At 42.2% G+C, this 19,166-nt stretch overlaps 1 protein-coding gene across 2 annotated transcripts in view; it reads right to left on the reverse strand.

Annotated features, from left to right (window-relative positions):
* SLC30A5 (solute carrier family 30 member 5) overlaps positions 1–18,088 on the reverse strand; it is a 40,150-nt gene extending 22,062 nt beyond the window's left edge. For both annotated transcript variants that reach the window (XM_075838837.1, XM_075838832.1), the window contains exons 1-7: positions 17,747–18,088; positions 15,999–16,121; positions 13,654–13,720; positions 7,161–7,246; positions 4,735–4,822; positions 3,844–3,931; positions 2,616–2,692 (exon numbers count right to left, since the gene is read on the reverse strand). In XM_075838837.1, the coding sequence (XP_075694952.1) occupies positions 2,616–2,692; positions 3,844–3,931; positions 4,735–4,822; positions 7,161–7,246; positions 13,654–13,720; positions 15,999–16,121; positions 17,747–17,817 (600 nt within the window). In that variant the 5' untranslated portion in view covers positions 17,818–18,088. The remainder of the gene's footprint in view (positions 1–2,615; positions 2,693–3,843; positions 3,932–4,734; positions 4,823–7,160; positions 7,247–13,653; positions 13,721–15,998; positions 16,122–17,746) is intronic.
* Positions 18,089–19,166: the final 1,078 nt, after the last annotated feature.

Genomic DNA, 19,166 nt, shown 5'->3' on the forward strand with positions numbered 1-19,166 from the left:
CTGGTCCACTGTGTTATATCAAGTTCAGAGTCAGCGCAGCGTCTACCAGGAAATTTTCGAGCACTTCATGCTTCCCTCTGCTGACCAGCTTTATGGAGATGCTGATTTCTTTTTCCAGCAGGACTTGGCACCTGCCCACACTGCCAAAAGTACCAATACCTGGTTTAATAACCACAGTATCACTGTGCTTGATTGGCCAGCAAACTCGCATGGCCTAAACCCCATAGAGAATCTATGGGGTATTGTCCAGAGGAAGATGAGACACCAGACCCAACAATACAGACGAGCTGAAGGCTGCGATCACAGCAACCTGGGCTTCCATAATACCTCAGCAGCGCCACAGGCTGAACGCCTCCATGCCACGCCGCATTGATACAGTAATTCATGCAAAAGGAGCCCGACTTAGTATTGAGGGCATATACTGTACATACTTTTCATAGGCCAATATTTCGGTATTAAAAACTATTTTTGAATTTGGGCTTATATAATATTCTAATTTTCTGAGACAGTAAATTTGGGGTTTTCATTAACTGTTACCATAATCATCAACATTAAAAGAAAAAATGCTGGAAATAGATCACTCTGTGTGTAATGAATCTATATAATATGAGTTTTACTTTTTGAATTGAATTACTGAAATAGATCAAAAAGTTATTTTAATTAATTGAGAAGGACTAGCAGTTTATTAGAAAGTGGAAGGATTTTTCATTATACAGCAACTCAACTTTATTTACTTAAAGGTTCATCACCGTTATCCCCTCTCCTAAACGCCTCCTCTGACCATAAATAAGTCTGAAAACATTTTGCGCCTTTTATGCTAATAGTCCGTCAGTCTTGTTCGTTCCTCTGCTTATGCGCGCTCATCGCGAAAAACTGGCCCGCCCCAAGTGGCGAAATCTCTACGGAGATATCGCGCATGCGCACATCATGTATGGTCCAATAACCTTCCCTGCTTCGTCAGGGCCTCAAATCTAGTTACTGCGCATGGCCGCTATGGTGTCCCGTGGCGCGCGCGCACGCACCAGAACATCGATGCGCAAGCACAGGATTTCGTGTGTGTGCTGGGAGGGTGGGGGCAAGGAGCGGTCAATCAAAAGTAAGGACGTGGGGTTAACTCGGAAAGGGTTGAGGAATGAAGATATGACTCTTATGCTCATTGGCATACAATACTGGAAAACTAAAATACTGAATACTAAAAAGGTGCAGAGACTACTTCGTAGATAATTATAGGTTACGTAAAAATAATTTTTCACCCACTACCACCAGGTATTGCTGGTTTAGTAGGTGAAATGCTGGTAACCGGTTCCCTTTAAAAGATAAAAACCTTTAAAATATACCTTTTGTCATAGGATGTAATTCTACAATAGTCATAGCATGTAATTCCACAAATTTATGGATGATTAAAGGGATTTTCCCACTATAGAAGTGATAACAGAAGGGTAGGATATGCCATGACTTTCTGATTGATGTGGGAACCCAACTGATCATCCACCAAGCACTGTGGCTCCTCCACAGTCTCCCTGCACAGCGACGTCCCTGTCCAACACAGACGGTAGTTCCACTAAGCAGGGGTTGAAGTAGCCGGCTTTCCACAATCACGTTATGGCTTTGCCTAGTTATAGGACACAAGATTCTTAAGGGAATACCACTTTAAGAAGAGAGTACAGAACTTTCCAATTTTCCCCAACCCATGAGCAGCAAATCTGCCATGAAACCTAGGCTGCTCTTATTTCACTTCATAAATAGGCATATTCAGGAGTATGGGAAAGTAGTACGACTACCCCTGTGAAAGCGGGCTCATATCCCTAAACAACTAAACTGTATATAGGGGCTGCTTTCAGGTGGCTTTAATGCGACTGCATTTTAGCGTTTATACTACAGCAGCAATACCCAAACTTCCTGTGGTTCTAGTGAACCAAAATGAGATCACTATAGAACCCAAAATTTGAATTCGAGGCATTTTTCTTCATTTCGTATGTCAAATGCTTTGTCCTAATAAATAAATCATTACCATCTGTGTATGTGAAATATATATCTTTCAAAAATCAAGGGTTAGATTAAAGGGGTTATGTGAGGACCATAAATTATTAGCTGTGTACTCACTGCAGTACGTTAGTACACTCCCGAATATCCGTCCCGGTCCCCCGTCTTGATGATACGGATGTTTTCATAGATTTTTATAGCGCTGCCGGGGGACCGGAAGTCTAGTTGCTCAGCCTTCTTTGATGGCGATACGACTCTTCGTTATGTGACCGGCCCCGCTGTAATCTATGTACTCGTTGTAATACTGCTAGTCGGTCATATGACTAAGAGTTGCATCGTCACGAAAGAAGGCTGTGGAACTAGACTTCCGGTCCCCCGGCAGCGATATAAATATCAATGAAAATCTCATAATCAGCATGACGGGGGACCGGAATGTATATTAGTGAGTGTACTCAGATACTGAGGTGAGTACATTGCCAATAATTTTTGGTCCCCACATAACCCCCTGATCGTGCACATTTACTGATAGATCATACAGATTGCAGAGAATATTTGAATTAACAGGGAAGTTCAGGAATACGAGCAGGACGATGGATTTGTACAGATGGAGAAACTACGGAGATTTCTCTTACCTTGTGGTCAGCAACTCCTAGGAGGGAGAATGCAGTGTATAGGAAGTGTGTAAGTGCACTGTCATGATGTCCTTCAGCTGATCCAGTAATGTTCAGGAAAAAGAACCAGCACACAATCAAAAATAAAATCAACAAAGCATGCTCTGACTTGCAGGAAAAAAAACAATAAAAAACAGAATCAATTTTATCCGCCATGAACGGATCTAAAAAAAAAAAAAAAAAAAATGTTTCTACATTCTAAGAGCTATAACTTTTAGTTTTCCAGTGACAGCCGTAGGATGGCTTGCTTTTTGCAGGATGAGTTGTAGTTTTTTATGTTACATAATATTGCTAAAAACTTTTACAATTTATAATTTTTGGGGGGAGTGCAAAAAACAATGATTCAGCCATTGTGCATTGCATTTATTGATTTTTTTTAAGGTGTCATGCAATAAAACAAATAATTTATCTTTGTTTAGCTTTTTTTTAGTAAACAACTTTTATAAAAGGAAAATAAAATAAATTTTTTATTTTATTTTTTAACTGGATTGAAAAGAACGTAATTTCATTTCTTTTTATCCCACTAGGGTACTTGAAGCAGGGATCATTTGTATCCCAAAGAATTATACAAGTGATCAAACGATTGCCTGTCAGTGTTAAACAGGCAGATACCGATGGCAGGCGAGGTGCCTTTGTTAGATCCCTGGCTGCCATGGTTACACACCTGTCAAACATCTTAGATGCCACTTTTGGCAGCATGCCAAAATAGGAGTTCTCTCCAATCCTGCCAGTTGCGGCAGTACCATGCCTTTTTTTTTTTTAATCCCAAAGGGGCATTTAACATTTTGATCTTTTTTTTTTTTTATTATTATTATAATAATAATAATGTACTAGCATATATCTGCCAATATATTAGTCTGTCTCAGGCACTAATCATGTCACACAGGGATTAACCCTCCTATGCCCTTGTATGCTGCAAGCAGAATTGATTGCATTATACAAAGGGTTAAATGCAGAGAGCTGTTACTCTACTCTTAAAGGTGAGGGCACAGCGGTAATATCCACGTATTTAGCAGGCGGCTACAGCCCGCCACTCATGACGAGTGTGGTCATCTGTCAAGTATGACAAGCTGCTGAGGCATGAATGACAAGTGTACCCATGGATAGAACGGCTACTTCGGTACCATTAGCTTCAGTCTCAATGTAAAGAGCACACCTCAGACAATCTAGAGGCATCACCAAAGGATACGGTGTTCAGCAATTTTGGCCATCAGATCATCATTGTCGAAGAGCAGTAAACATATAACGGCAATGATGAAAAACGCAGCACCACGAGTCTGAGGAAATAAAAAGATAGAAGAAGGTAATACTAAAAGCTACTGTGGATCTGATCAGAACGAAGTTTAGAAGATCACTCAGGATCACACAGGAGCCGCTGCAGACTGAGCCGTCACAGTAGCTCACCGGTTCAAGTGTGAGCGCAACTCTGCAGCTTCTAGGTACTGTGATACTTTAATAAAAGGTTGTTGTTTTTTTTCAACACAAATTAAATGCATTTAAAAAGACCCCCAAAGGTGTCCATAGTCTTTAAGAATTAGAGCCAAATCTCTACTGACATATTTCCTGTCTGCTCATTAGTAGTTCGTGACAGTTGTTTCTGTATCCCCTCTGTGGAGAACCGGTATGGTACAGTCCATAAATCAGGAAGTGAAGAGGCGGACGCTCAAAATTGACAGCAGTTAATGTAATTATCAGGTCAGAGTGAGGTCACATGACCCAACTGAAGAGAATTCAGATAGAAAGGAATGACTAAAATAAGGTCGGACTCGGAGTATATACATTGGGGGGGCGCCAAGGTACTGAATAATAGAAAAAAAAATAAACAAATCCCAGACTGCTTCTTTAATTTTGGAGATCTACTAAACCTACACTTATATATGAGGGAACAGCATAAATAGCAATTCCCTAAAAAAAAAATAGACGCAGCCGGTCATAAAACTGCTAATAAATAATTTATAGGGGATTTCAAGTTATCCAATCCCCTAATGTACCAGCGCACTTTCATATCATGTCACATTTTCTAGAGATACTCTGAAGCAGAAAAACAGTATGGAAATAGAAGATGTCATAAAACCATTACCTTGGACGGTACTCCGCTGGAACCAGTGAAAAGCACGGTAAGCAATGTTACAACTACAATATCACTATGTTCAAACAGCAGCAAAGTCCTAGAAAGCAGAAACACCAGGACACTTATCAGGCACATAAGTATATAAAAGAGAAACTGCATCAATAAACTGACAAAATACTTGACATTTATAATGGTTCATGGCCGAGGCTGGCTTCTGAGGCGGCAGCAACGTTGGTTAACAGCCCCCCCCCCCCCCTCCCCTCCCTCTGTGTTCTGCAAATGTTTGGCAATAGCTACATAACACGGACCATACAATTTCCCTGGGGCCCGTCATTTTATTTAAATTTATATGTTATATTAAAGATTTTACATCCGAAAAACACAAAAATAGAATACCACAATCTCCCCCTCTACGTGGTCCAAAACATATCCAAGCATATAACCATATAAATCAGATATTGCACAGCATATCCAAAATACAACACAGTACACATGTCAGAAATATAGAACAGATCTACTAAACCCAGATTTAGCGCAATTCAATTAAGGCACATGATATTCCCAGCATTCCACATAGATCCGGAAACTAATTAAAGGAGAGCAGTTCCGCCTTGAGCAGTTCTCCATATTCCCTAAATCTTTTCAAACTTTCCCAAAGCATTACACTTATTGTACACATCATATTCTAAACACATTTTTTGTTTAAACAATTCCCCTATAGTCTGAGCAGTAGAATCCAGCCAGCGGGAGGCTAGAGACTTTCTAGCTTGGTACAGTATATGCCTAAGCACCAATCTACTGTATTCATCCCCCAGGACGGCTGCAACACACCCAACAACACAGACCACAGGTGTCCGTGGGATATGAATCTGAAATACCAATTGGACACGAGTCAGGATATCATTCCAATATCAACTCAATAGGACAAACATCCAAAACATATGTAGGAGGTCAGCAGGAGCAAGACCACAGGGGGGACAGTTAGCATCAGAACGAACCCTAATTTTATCAAAGACCAGTGGTGTTCTATATGCTCTGGGTACGAAGTACAATCGGACAGGCCATTTTTAATAGTACACAGATTTAAAGGCAAATCAAACGAAAATGGTTCTGTTACTTTGCGTCTGTCCCATTTTAGGGCCTGTTCACACCACGTTTCCCTTCAGTTTGGTCTTTGCATTTATCTGTTCCATCAGATGAACAGAAAAACAAACGCAAAGTAGCGTTTCCATTTGCAATACCATTGATTTCAGTTTGCGTCTGTTCAGTTTTTTCGACGCAAACATCAGCATAGTGTACTGCTCTGTTGTCTCTAGAAATTTTAGGACTTGTGTTCGCAATTGTTTAGCAGTTTTCCCCTCTGCAGGCTCTCTCTCAATTTGCTTTCTCTGAGCTAGTGGGCGGAGCCTAACAGCTATCACATCTTCTATAGACTGCACACATTGGAGAGCAAGATTCTCCACTTCTATCTCTATCACATATATAGAAGCTGCTGAAACAGGAAGGAGATTATTCAGCAGTCTGGAGAAGTGTAGCTGAGAGTCCAACATTGGTGTGACATAGAAATCTTACTAGCACCTCTCTCTCCCTGCTCGTGGTTCCTCCCCTTCTCCCCCCTCAATTGAGTTGGATGCAGCGTGCCTGTTGCTGACTCTCTCTCTCTCTCTGCTCCCCCCCTCTCCATAGACAGGCAGTGAAGAGACACACCCCCACCTTCTGCAGCCCATCAATTATGCTCTGTAACCAGGGACAGACTTTGCTTCCAGGGGGTAGATGGCAGATTACAGGAAGGGAGACACCTAGTGGTAGTAACTGCACACAGAATTTGCATGGATAACAAAAAAAACAAACCTGAAATTTAACAATAAGGCTGGGTTCACACGAGCATGTTACGTCCATAATGGACGGAACGTATTTCGGCCACTAATCCCGGACCGAACACAGTGCAGGGAGCCGGGCTCCTAGCATCATAGTTATGTACGACGCTAGAAGTCCCTGCCTCTCCGTGAAACTACTGTCCCATACTGAAAACATGATTACAGTACGGGACAGTTGTTCTGCAGCGGGGCAGGGACTCCTAGCGTCGTACATAACTATGATGCTAGGAGCCTGGCTCCCTGCAGTGTGTTCGGTCCGGGATTAGTGGCCAAAATACGTTCCGTCCATTACGGACGTAACATGCTCGTGTGAACCTAGCCTTAGTAAATGGCAAAGTTGATCTATATCAAGTATACTATTAGATTAGCATAAGTTGTTTGAAAACCAAGTGTCCATTTAATGGACATATAAGGGCACATGAGGTCATGGAGCAGTGTCCCCTGCTCGGGACAGTCGTTTAAAAGTAGAGCTGGTCTTGGTGAGACAACCCCGGCAGACATGACAACAATTGGAGACAGAGAAAAATATTAGAGATACAATTCTAGAAATGTAATTACCTTAAAGGTCCACAAAGTGTAAGGCCAAAGAACCACAGGAGTGAGATAATACAGCCAACAAAAGCATGTTTCACAATACTGATCCACTAAAAAGACAAAAGGGTTAATCCATGAACAAATCCTATTTACTATTAAATCTGTTCACAGCCACTTATAATCTATTTCTTGTACAACTATAATCGTGTAATTCTCACGCGGAAGCTAAAATGGCATCGGGAAGGCAGGCAACATGTCTAACTACAGAGTGAACGTCTTCCCTACTTTCCCGCGTGGTATGTTGCCCCATGTGCGGAGCTGCGGTGTGTTCGGGCCGTAGACTTGAATGGGGAACGGGAATGCCGAACTAAAATACGCAAGTTAAGTTTTATCGCAGTCTGTACAGCGTTTACACATCAGACATTCATTAAAAACGCTGGGGCACATACTGTAAATTTTCTACAATCAATGCTTCCCACTTAATCCGCAGGTAAAACCGCTGCGAAAAAAAATCTGCAATATGCGAACCAAACCGGCGCTATTCGCGGAGGATTTCTATTTTATGTTTACCAACACCCTCCTGAGTTAACCCCTTAACCCCTTAGTGACTAAGCCTGTTTTGGCCTTCAGGACCAGCCCCATTTTTGCCAATCTGACATGTGTCACTTTATGTGGTAATAACTCCAGAATGCTTTTACCTATCCAAGCGATTCTGGGATTGTTTTCTCGTGACATGTTGTACTTTATGATACTGAAAAAATTTTGTCATTAAATTCAATATTTATTTGTAAGAAACGCCAAGATTTAGAGAAAATTAGCAAAAATTAGCATTTTTCTAAATTTTAATGTATTTACTTGTAAAACAGATAGTAATACCACACAAAATACATACTAGTTTATATTTCCCATATGTCTACTTTATGTTTGCGTCGTTTTTTGAACATTCTTTTATTTTTCTAGGACGTTACAAGGCTTAGAACTTTAGCAGCAATTTCTCATATTTTCAAGAAAATTTCAAAAGGCTATTTTTTCAGGGACCAGTTCAGTTCTGAAATGGCTTTGAGGGCCTTATATATTAGAAAGTCACCATAAATCACCCCATTTTGAAAACTGCACCCATCAAAGTATTCAAAACCACATTCAGAAAGTATTTTAACCCTTTAGGCGTTTCACAGGAATTAAAGCAAAGTAGAGGTGAAATTTACAAATTTCATTTTTTTTCTTCAAAAATTCATTTGTAATAAATTTTTTCTGTACCACAGAAGGTTTTACCCAAGAAATGCAACTCAAGATTTATTGCCCAGATTCTGCAGTTTTTAGAAATACCCCACATGTGGCCCTAGCGCGGTCATGGACTGGAACACAGGCCTCCGAAGCAAAGGAGCACCTAGTGGATTTTGGGCCTCTATTTTATTAGAATATATTTTAGGTACCATGTCAGGTGTGAGGAGGCCTTGTGCTGCCAAAACAGTGGAAACACCCCAAAAGTGACCCCATTTTGGAAACTATACCCCTCAAGGAATTTATCTATGGGTATAGTTAGCATTTTGAACCCACAGTTTTTTTGCTAAATTTATTTGAATTAGTATGTGAAGGTGAAAATCTACTTTTTTTGTGAAAAAATTAGGAAATTTTTAATTTTTACAAGTAATAAAGTAGAAAAAACACCCCAACATATGTAAAGCAATGTCTTCCGATTATAGCAATACCCCATATGTGGTAATAAATTGCTGTTTGGACCCACAGCAGGCCTCAGAAGAGAAGGAGCACCATTTGGATTTTGGATTTCTGATTTTGCTGAAATAGTTTTCAGTGCCGTGTCGCGTTTGCAATGCACTGGAGGGAAGAAAACCGTGGAAACCCCCCAATAGTGACCCCATTTTGGAAACGATACCCCTCAAGGAATTTATCTATGGGTATAGTTAGCATTTTGAACCCACAGTTTTTTTGCTAAATTTATTTGAATTAGTATGTGAAGATGAAAATCTACTTTTTTTCTGAAAAAAGGTAGCCATTTTTAATTTTTACAAGGAATAAAGGAGAAAAAGCGCCCCAACATTTGTAAAACAATTTCTCCTGATTACGTAAATACCCCATATGTGGTAATAAACTACTGTTTGGACCCACACCGGGGCTTAGAAGGGAAGGAGCGCTATTTGGCTTTTGGAGCTCAAATTTAGCTGGAATGTTTTTGGGTGTCATGTCGAATTTGCCCCTGAGAGACTGAAACAGTGGAAGCCCCCCAAAAGTAACCCCATTTGGGAAACTACACCACTTAAGGAATCTATCTAGGGGTATAGTGAGCATTTAGGCCCCACACGTCTTTTGCAGAATTTATCACAATTAGGCCGTGAAAATTAATATCAACATTATTTCCACTAAAATGTTGAATTTTTTCAATTTCACAAAGGATAAACGAGAAAATGCACCCCAACGTTTGTAAAGCAATTTCTCCCGAGTACGGCAATACCCCACATGTGGTCATAAATGTTTTTTCATTAGAAAGTAATTAACCCTTTACGAACTGATTCATGTTTTGCTTTTTCGTTTTTCCTCTCCGCTTTCCAAGAGCCACTACTTTTTTATTTTTCTGTCAATAGAGCGGTGTGGGGGCTTATTTTTTGCGGGACGAGTTGTCGTTTTTATTGGTACCATTTTTTGGTACGATGCCATATCGGTGGACATAAACGGCTGTTTGGGCACACTGTAGGGCTCAGAAGGGAGGGACGCCATTTGGCTTTTGGAGCGCATATTTTGCTTGGTAGTAGCTCTGGCGTTTTGCTGGTATTTCAGTTTATAATGTTGGGGCACATGTAGGCTGGGCAGAGTACATCATGGCATAATAAGAGGGTATAATAATGGGGTAAATAAATAATAATCCGCAGATATGTGGCCAGTGTCGCACTTATAAATGGCGCCCGATCTTATCCACTTTTGGAACACTCTGCACATTTTGCATCGCCATAATCTGGGAGCCGGAACTTTTTTTATTTTTTCACCACCGGAGCCGTGTGAGAGCTTATTTGTTGCGGGAAAATCTGTAATTTTCATTGGTACCATTTTGGGGTACATGCGATTTTGTTGATCACTTTTTATTCAATTTTTCGGCAAGCAAGGTGACCAAAAACCATCAATTCTGACAATGATTTTTATTTATTTTTGACAGCGTTTACCCTGGGCTATAAATGACTATTATACTTTATTCTGCGGGTCGGTACGATTACGGCGATACCATTTGTATATACGTTTTTTTATGTTTTGCAGCGTTTGCGCAATAAAATAACTTATTTAGAAAATAATGTATTTTCTGTGTCACCGTATTCTGAGAGCCATAACTTTTTTATTTTTCAGTCAAAAAAGCTGTGTAAGGGCTTGTTTTTTGCGGGACGGGTTGTAGTTTGTATCGGTACAATTTTGGCGTACATGCGACTTTTTGATCACTTTTTATTACATATTTTGTGAGGGGTGGTGACCAAAAAATAGTGATTCTGGCATTGTTTTTCGTTTGTTTTTTTTGCGGCGTTCACTGTGCGGGAAAAATAATATTATAGTTTTATAGTTGGGGTCGTTACGAACGCGGTGATACCAAATATGTGTACTTTTTTTTTACGTGCTCATTTTTTTTCCTATAATGAAAGACTTATTATAGGAAAAAAAGCAGTTCTTGTTCATATCACTTATAACTTTTATTTTTACACTTTTTTTAAAACATTTTTATTCTTTTTTTTACTTTTTTCACTTGTCCCACTAGGGGACACTTAGTCTTGCAGCTCTGATCGCTGCTGGAATACATTACACTACACACGTAGTGTAATGCATTTCAACTGTCATTGTGACGTGACAGTCACACTGACCGGAAGCCTACGACGACCACCCTCGGGGTGGTCCTCATAGGCTTCTGTACATGGCAACCCGGAAGCCATTGTCTGGCGTCCGGTTGCCATGGGTACCATCGCCAGCCCCCGTGATTTCACATGGGGGCTGCCGATCGGCACTAAAGACCTTAATTGTGGCGTTCAAAATCGAGCGCCGCAATTAAGGGGTTAACTGCCGATATCAGCGGCGACAGGCCGCTGATCGGCAACGGGGAGAGCAGGGCTAACACCCTGCACAGTTAACCACCGCTGCGGTGTAGCGCCGCGCGGCGGTTAACTGTCAAAGCAATGACGTAACTGTACGTCAAGGTGCGCGAACTCACTGCTCACCATGACGTACAGTTACGTCATGGTGCGTTAAGGGGTTAATGACCAGCCTATTTTGGACCTTAATGACCAAGCTATTTTTTACGTTTTTCAATCGTCGCATTCCAAGAGCTATAACCTTTTTATTTTTGCGTCGACATAGCTGTATAAGGTCTTGTTTTTTGCGGGACAAGTTGTATTTTTTAATAGCACCATTTTTAGGTACATATTATTTATTGATTAACTTTTATTAACTTTTTTTGGGGGGAGGGGGGAATAGAAGAAAATCAGAAATTTCGCCCCTCTTTTTTGCGTCCTAAATCTACGCCGTTTACCGTGTGGTATAAATAACACAATAACTTTATTCAGCGGGTTGTTACGATTGCAACGATACCAAATTTGTATAGTTTTTGTATGTTTTACTACTTTTACACAGTAAAAACACTTTTTTTTCTAAATTATTTGTTTTTGTGTCTCCATATTTGAAGAGCCGTAACGTTTTCATTTTTTCGCCGATGCGGTTGTATGAGGGCTTTTCTTTTGCGGGAAGACTTGTAGTTTTTATTGGTACCATTTTGGAGTAGATGCGACTTTTTGATCACTTTTTATCACATTTTTTTAAAGTCAGTATTCACAGAAAACATAAATTTTCGTATAGTTTTTTATTCAATTTTTTACGCCGTTCACCGTGTGGGTTAAATAATGTAATAGATTTATAGTCGGGGTCGTTACGGACGCGGTGATACCAAATATGTGTAACTTTTTAACTTTATTTTGTTTTTTTAATAGTAAAGCAGTTTGTAAGGGGAAAAGCTGGGTTTTTCATTTTTTTTCACATTTTTTTTTAATTAACTTTATTAAACTTTTTTTTCACTTTTTTACTAGTCCCATTAGGGGACTATAATATGCGATTCTGCGATCGCATTTATAATACACTGCAATACTTTTGTATTGCAGTGTATTACTGCCTGGCCGTTTAACACAGACAGGCATCTGCTAGGACATGCCTGCGGCATGATCTAGCAGGCATTCACTCCAGGCAGACCTGGGGGCCTTTATTAGACCCCCGGCTGCCATTAGAGACACAGACACTCGGTGATCGTATCGCCGGGTGTCGGTGGGAGAGAGAGGGAGCTCCCTCCCTCTCTCCAAAACCATTCAGATGCGGTGCTCGCTATTGAGCACGGCATCTGAGGGGTTAAACGTGTGAGATCGATACTAATATCGATCTCACCCGGCAGAGCAGGGAGGCTCCCAGCCCTCAGCTGCCTCTAGCAGCTGAGAGCAGGGAGATTTGACAGCTCCCTGCTCTGTAAACTTATTCCGATGCCGCGACGTAAAAAGTCTATGGCATCGGAATAAGGCCCGTTAGTGACCGACGTAGAAACACGATGGGCCGGTCACTAACGGGTTAAACAAAGACATTAGCATATTAAAAAGTAACAATACCCGGAAGGTAATGTTATAAGAAAGTGTATGTTGGTTATCAGTAGAGCTCTCTTATATATGGCTTTGTTCACATCTGTGTCGGGGGTCCGTGGTTATCTTTCTATATTCTCCTAAATAAGCTGAGAAACCATTAGGCTGGGTTCACACGAGCATGTTACGTCCGTAATGGACGGACGTATTTCGGCCGCAAGTACCGGACCGAACACACTGCAGGGAGCCGGGCTCCTAGCATCATAGTTATGTACGATGCTAGGAGTCCCTGCCTCGCTGCAGGACAACTGTCCCGTACTGTAATCATGTTTTCAGTACAGGACGGTAGATCCACGGAGAGGCAGGGACTCCTAGCGTCGTACATCACCATGATGCTAGGAGCCCGGCTCCCTGCAGTGTGTTCGGTCCGGGACTTGCGGTCGAAATACGTTCCGTACATTACGGACGTAACATGCTCGTGTGAATCCAGCCTAAGTATTCAGACAGGGAGGCTGCACTATATTCTTGCAAATCTAGTGGTACAGAAACTACTGAAGCCTGTGATGGGTGACACATAGATCTCCGTAGAATCAAGTAGAGAAAGCGTGTCACCGAGCCTGATTCACACTGCTGCTAAGCAACAACCCCAGTCTGATATATAGAGATAGAAGCAGCAAGGAAAATAACAGGTGAGAGACTGACACAGAGAATCCCATAATAGTACACATGGGCAACATGTCCCTTTAAGACTGCTGTTCCATATGCCAGTCTTAATCTCAAGAACATTGGGGAGTAAAATTTTCAACTTTTTTACGACACAAAAAAATGTTCTAACAATTCTTTGACCAGGACCAGCAACTATTTTTTTGCTGGGTGAAGCAGTGGCAGTACATAAATACCAAACATGAATAACTCACTTGGCGTCTTGTAACCGTCTTCCCAGAAGAAAATGGTTTTTGAAACAAAACCATAAAGATTGCACACCTGTGGAAAGTAACGACAAACATGAAACCAAAAATATATGTAGAAAACTAGAAGGGCTTATTCAGATGAACGTATAATACATCCGTGCTACGCACGGACCTATGTTAGTCAACGACATGTCCTATATTTGCCAGTTTTTCGCGCATCACGCACCCATTGAAGTCAATGGGTGCATGAAAACCGCACACGGCACACGGACGCGCTACGGTAGTCAAAACTATGAATGAAAACAGAAAAGCACCACGTGCTTTTCTGTTTACAAACATAAGAACAGAGTGTCATAATGATGGCGGCTGCGCAAAAATCACGCTGCTGCGCATCATATGGTGATGACACACGGACCTTTTGCGCACGCAAAACACTGCATTTTTTGCGCACGCATTACGCACACACTCGTGTGAATCCGGCCTAACAATGTAAACCATATGGTTATAGGCTGGATCAAGTGGGAGTCCTCCAGTCACTGTGGAATAACACGCCCTAGCACTCGTGTAACCATTTCGTAAAATCGTTAATTTTTTGGAGAAAGTTATCCGAAAAATAAAGAAACAAACATAGCCATGAGCTGATCACCCTTTAGTCTGATCAAGTAAAGCAGGATTATATAGAATGTACATAAAGGGGTTGTCCAGTTCTTAAAAATTGATGGCCTATCCTCACCCCACCGATCAGCTGTTTTGAAGGGGCTGCAGCGCTCGTAAGAGTTGCTTCCCCTTCATTCCTGTCACTGGTCACACTGAATCGCCGACGCACTTGCAGCGGCGGATCACGATATTACATCCTTCTCCCATTTACTTCATAGGGAGAAGGCTGTAATCCCCAGAAGGCTGAGTACTGCTATTAAGGGGAGAAAAACCTCACGGGATGTCCTTTATGCAGTTTTCGGTCAAAAACAGCGCAAAAAAAAACAAACGCTTCAAGCGAGCAGTGCATTTTTTTTCTGCCTCCTATTGATTTAAATGGAGGTTCAGACGCGGAAACCTCTCCAAGATAGGACATGCAGTCAAAAACCACACAGGAAAAAAAACGCCTCTGCCTCAAATTTAAATGAGGGGAGATATGGGACATTTTTTTGGGCGTGATTTTGGTGTCAAAATCAGCGCCAAAAAATCTGTGTGAACTGGGCATAAGGCAGCGTGTCACTACTGGATCTTACATCTGTTTGGCCTTGTTCACATAGTTTTTTTGCAGGCAGAAATATCTGCCTTAAAGAGGCTCTGTCACCAGATTTTGCCACCCCTATCTGCTATTGCAGCAGATCGGCGCTGCAATGTAGATTACAGTAACGTTTTTATTTTTAAAAAACGAGCATTTTTGGCCAAGTTATGACCATTTTTGTATTTATGCAAATGAGGCTTGCAAAAGTACAACTGGGCGTGTTGAAAAGTAAAAGTACAACTGGGCGTGTATTATGTGCGTACATCGGGGCGTGTTTACTACTTTTACTAGCTGGGCGTTGTGTATAGAAGTGTCATCCACTTCTCTTCAGAACGCCCAGCTTCTGGCAGTGCAGACACAGCGTGTTCTCCAGAGATCACGCTGTGACGTCACTCACAGGACCTGCATCGTGTCAGACGAGCGAGGACACATCGGCACCAGAGGCTACAGATGATTCTGCAGCAGCATCGGCGTTTGCAGGTAAATCGATGTAGCTACTTACCTGCAAACGCTGATGCTGCTGCAGAATCAACTGTAGCCTCTGGTGCCGACACGATGCAGGACCTGGGGCAGGAAGTGAGTGACGTCACAGATCTGCACTGTCAAAAGCTGGGGGTTCTGAAGAGAAGTGGATGATACTTCTCATCAGAACGCCCAGCTAGTAAAAGTAGTAAAAACGCCCCGATGTACGCACATAATACACGCCCACTTGGACTTTTACTTTTAAACACGCCCACTTGGACTTTTGCAAGCCTCATTTGCATAAATACAAAAATGGTCATAACTTGGCCAAAAATGCTCGTTTTTTAAAAATAAAAACGTTACTGTAATCTACATTGCAGCGCCTATCTGCTGCAATAGCAGATAGGGGCTGCAAAATCTGGTGACAGAGCCTCTTTAAAATTCCTTCAGGCGGAACTGCGGCAAGAAAGAGCATGCGTTTTTGTTTTTTTTCCGCCTCCCATTGAAATCAATGGGATGTGGTTTCGGATGCTTTTTCGCACCGATTCCGACGCCAGGCCTGGCTTGTATTGTGATTATGACGATAAAGTTACAACATACAAGAAAGTATTTAAATAATATGAAGCCAGGGCATAATTTACATGATAACGCAACTTACCCCAATTTTAATATAAAGATAAACTGTACAATATGGACTACTTTCAGTAGATCGTACGACTCAAAGATACCAAGAGACTTCAGGAACTTCGTGAAGCAGAGAAGAACAATGTATCTGGTCAGTCTGCAATAAGGAAAGATAAAACATTGAGAACATGGTATTGAGATCACAAGAAAGCCTTAAAAGCTGTAGTGACCCCTGACCCATTGTCATCAGCACCCCACTTAGGAGTGGCACTAAGTTCCTGTCACAAGCCCGGGCACCAGAGCTGTGACAAGCAGAACAACAGAGGTACAGAACTTATGACAAGTACTGCTTGCAGTGAAAAGGAAACTCCCCTGGTTGTGGAGGACACAGACACATGAGAAGGGGAGAAGGTTATGAGGTTGTCCTTGCAGGACGCTGCCAGGTATGTTCAGAGCACATTTTTTACTAACCTAAGGCCCCTTTCACACTTTTTCATTTTTGCGGGTAGCATACATTGGGAGGACTCCTGATGTATACCTCCAACGGAAGGCTGCAACATATCCCACTGTATAGGCATACAGTGGGATACTTTGCCCAAATAACTGGGCGGAGCGCTACCTGAAGCGCTGTGCCCAGGGAACCTCCTGACCTCACTCTCCATAAATAGACTGTGATAGTTAGAGATTTCCCAGGGCCAAAGACCGCAGCTTTGCAATGCCAGAGTCCCCAGCAAGAGCGCTAGCGACACTAGCCAGGAATTCCAGACGCCACCCGCATAGCGGACCTATATCCCCTGCGACTGTAGGAACTTTAAAGCAGCCGGAGTCCCCAGGTGCTTTCCACACAGCCGGGGACTCCCGCTGCAAAGTGTACAACAAGTTACAACAAGTGTAAAAAGGGGCCTAATATTTAAACATTTGCACAGTACACATGTGGGTCCGTCTGAAGAAGTCCCTGTAATGTGGGAACTGTAGGAGATCCTGGTGGTCGGACCCAGCCAATCCAGCACCTATCTACTAGATCAGTAAGGGACCCTGAACTAGGGAATATTAGGTTCTGGTCAGATATATGTGAAGGGTAAAGCAGATATGATGCAGGGTTTCTATCCTCTAGGCATCTGTACACACTTGGAGGCCTCTGCTGCTGAGCTGCTAGCAGATACTGGGTCTTACAGTGTGTACGGAGGCCTAGGAGACAGGCCTTCTATAAGTTCACAGCTGTGATGCGGGGGTATCCGACACCAATTACCGAACTGAGCCATGGGCTTCTAATAGTGTATATTGCAAATAGGCTTCTATTAGTAGGTGCCATAACATAATAACATTTAGTTTTAACTAGAGGTAGGCTTTGTTTCAAAGAACCCTGCTTGCTGTTTGTGAATAGCAACATTCTTGTTAAGCAGAGATTTTGCACTTTATATTATACTTAAAAATCTACTATACCTACATAGTAAAGCTGTGGGATACATTGTTGAGGGTGGGGGTGTTTAAAGGGGTCACCCACCCAGGTGAACCCCTGTCCATATGTCGGATTAGGGAACAGATTTCATAGGAGTCTTTATAGGACAAGATCTCAGCAGGACAAGGCCCACAAATAGCATATTACCAGGGGGTGTCCCCACTTACATAAACCCCTTTAATGGACATTAACATTATCTTCCAATAATTATCCACTGATGTTCTATTAGGAGGTCAAGCACAGTGGAACTAAAAGTCCCAGCAGGCCTGACAGATGGAGGTCATTTATCACACATACAAGCATTGCTTTACAGGACTCCTGACCTGGACTCAGGGGCATCCACAGGCCCCAACCTGCCGGTGCTCATCACATTGCTGCTGTACTTCTCGTCCATGTTTGCGGCTCCCCTATAACCTCATCTAGGCACTTCTGGGACGTGGCTCCACTAAAGGAATCTGCACCCACACCGGTCTACAGCCGAGGATACCCGGGGTGGGCACTGCAGAACGGGGAGTATATGAAGGGAACCAAGTGACAGCTGGATACCGGACACATATTCCGGAAACACAGTCTCCAGCAGTGCCAGCTAGCCGGCCTGTGCTGTGCTGTGATGGAGCAGGAAGCGTCACTTGTCACGTGATATCTGCAGGTACAGAGTGCGACAGGGAAAATCTTCCTCACAAACGCGTATGAAGCGTTTCCTCCCGGCTGGAAAGTATGGGGAGGCGGAAGGGACAAACTTCCTCACGCTGTGTGCGTTCGCAGGTATTCGGATTCAGTGCCAGAAAGACACAGCCCTTCCATATGTTCTTATATCCTTTCCTCTCCTGTTTTCATCTGCCTGCAGACATAATTTGTTATGCTAAATAAGCAAACGATCCCATATTTTTGACCGGAGCGTAAGGGTATGTTAAGGGCCGGCCTTAGGCCACAGGGTGCCCTGTGCGGAATTGCACTTTGGTTCCCCCTCATTTTACTATTGTTATATATTGTGGGCATTTGGTGCTTTTGTTTATACTGTATGTTTTGTAATGTGGCTCTGTCACCACATTATAAGTGCACTGTCTCCAACATGAGAAGATCGGCGCTGTAATGTAGGTGACAGTAATGCTTTTTATTTAAAAAAAAACTATCTATTTGAAAGCACTTTATGAGCGATTTTTAGCTTTATGCTAATGAGTTTCTTAATGCCCAAGTGGGCGTGTTTTTACTTTAGACCAAGTGGGCGTTGTACAGAGGAGTGTATGACGCTGACCAATCAGTGACCAATCAGCGTCATACACTTCTCTCCATTCATTTATACTGCACTAGCGATATAGTTATATCACTATGTTCAGCTTCATACACAAACACTAACATTACTGCAGTGTCCTGACAATGAATATACATCACTACCAGCCTGGACGTCATGTGTATTCAGAATCCTGACATGTCTGTAGCGTCTCTGTGAGATTCCAGCAAGGCAAGCGTAATCTTGTTTGAAATGACAGGTTACATCGTAATCTCGCGAGATTACGCTTGCCTTGCTGGAATCCCACAGAGATGCTACAGACATGTCAGGATTCTGAATACACATGACGTCCAGGCTGGATGGTCATGTGTATTCATTATCAGGACACTGTAGTAATGTTAGGGTTTGTGTATGAGGCTGCACATAATGATATATCTATATCGCTAGTGCAGTGTAAATGAATGGAGAGAAGTGTATGACGCTGATTGGTCACTGATTGGTCAGCGTCATAC

This window comes from Rhinoderma darwinii, chromosome 1 (assembly GCF_050947455.1).
Source record: "Rhinoderma darwinii isolate aRhiDar2 chromosome 1, aRhiDar2.hap1, whole genome shotgun sequence".
NCBI classification, from domain to species: domain Eukaryota; kingdom Metazoa; phylum Chordata; class Amphibia; order Anura; family Rhinodermatidae; genus Rhinoderma; species Rhinoderma darwinii.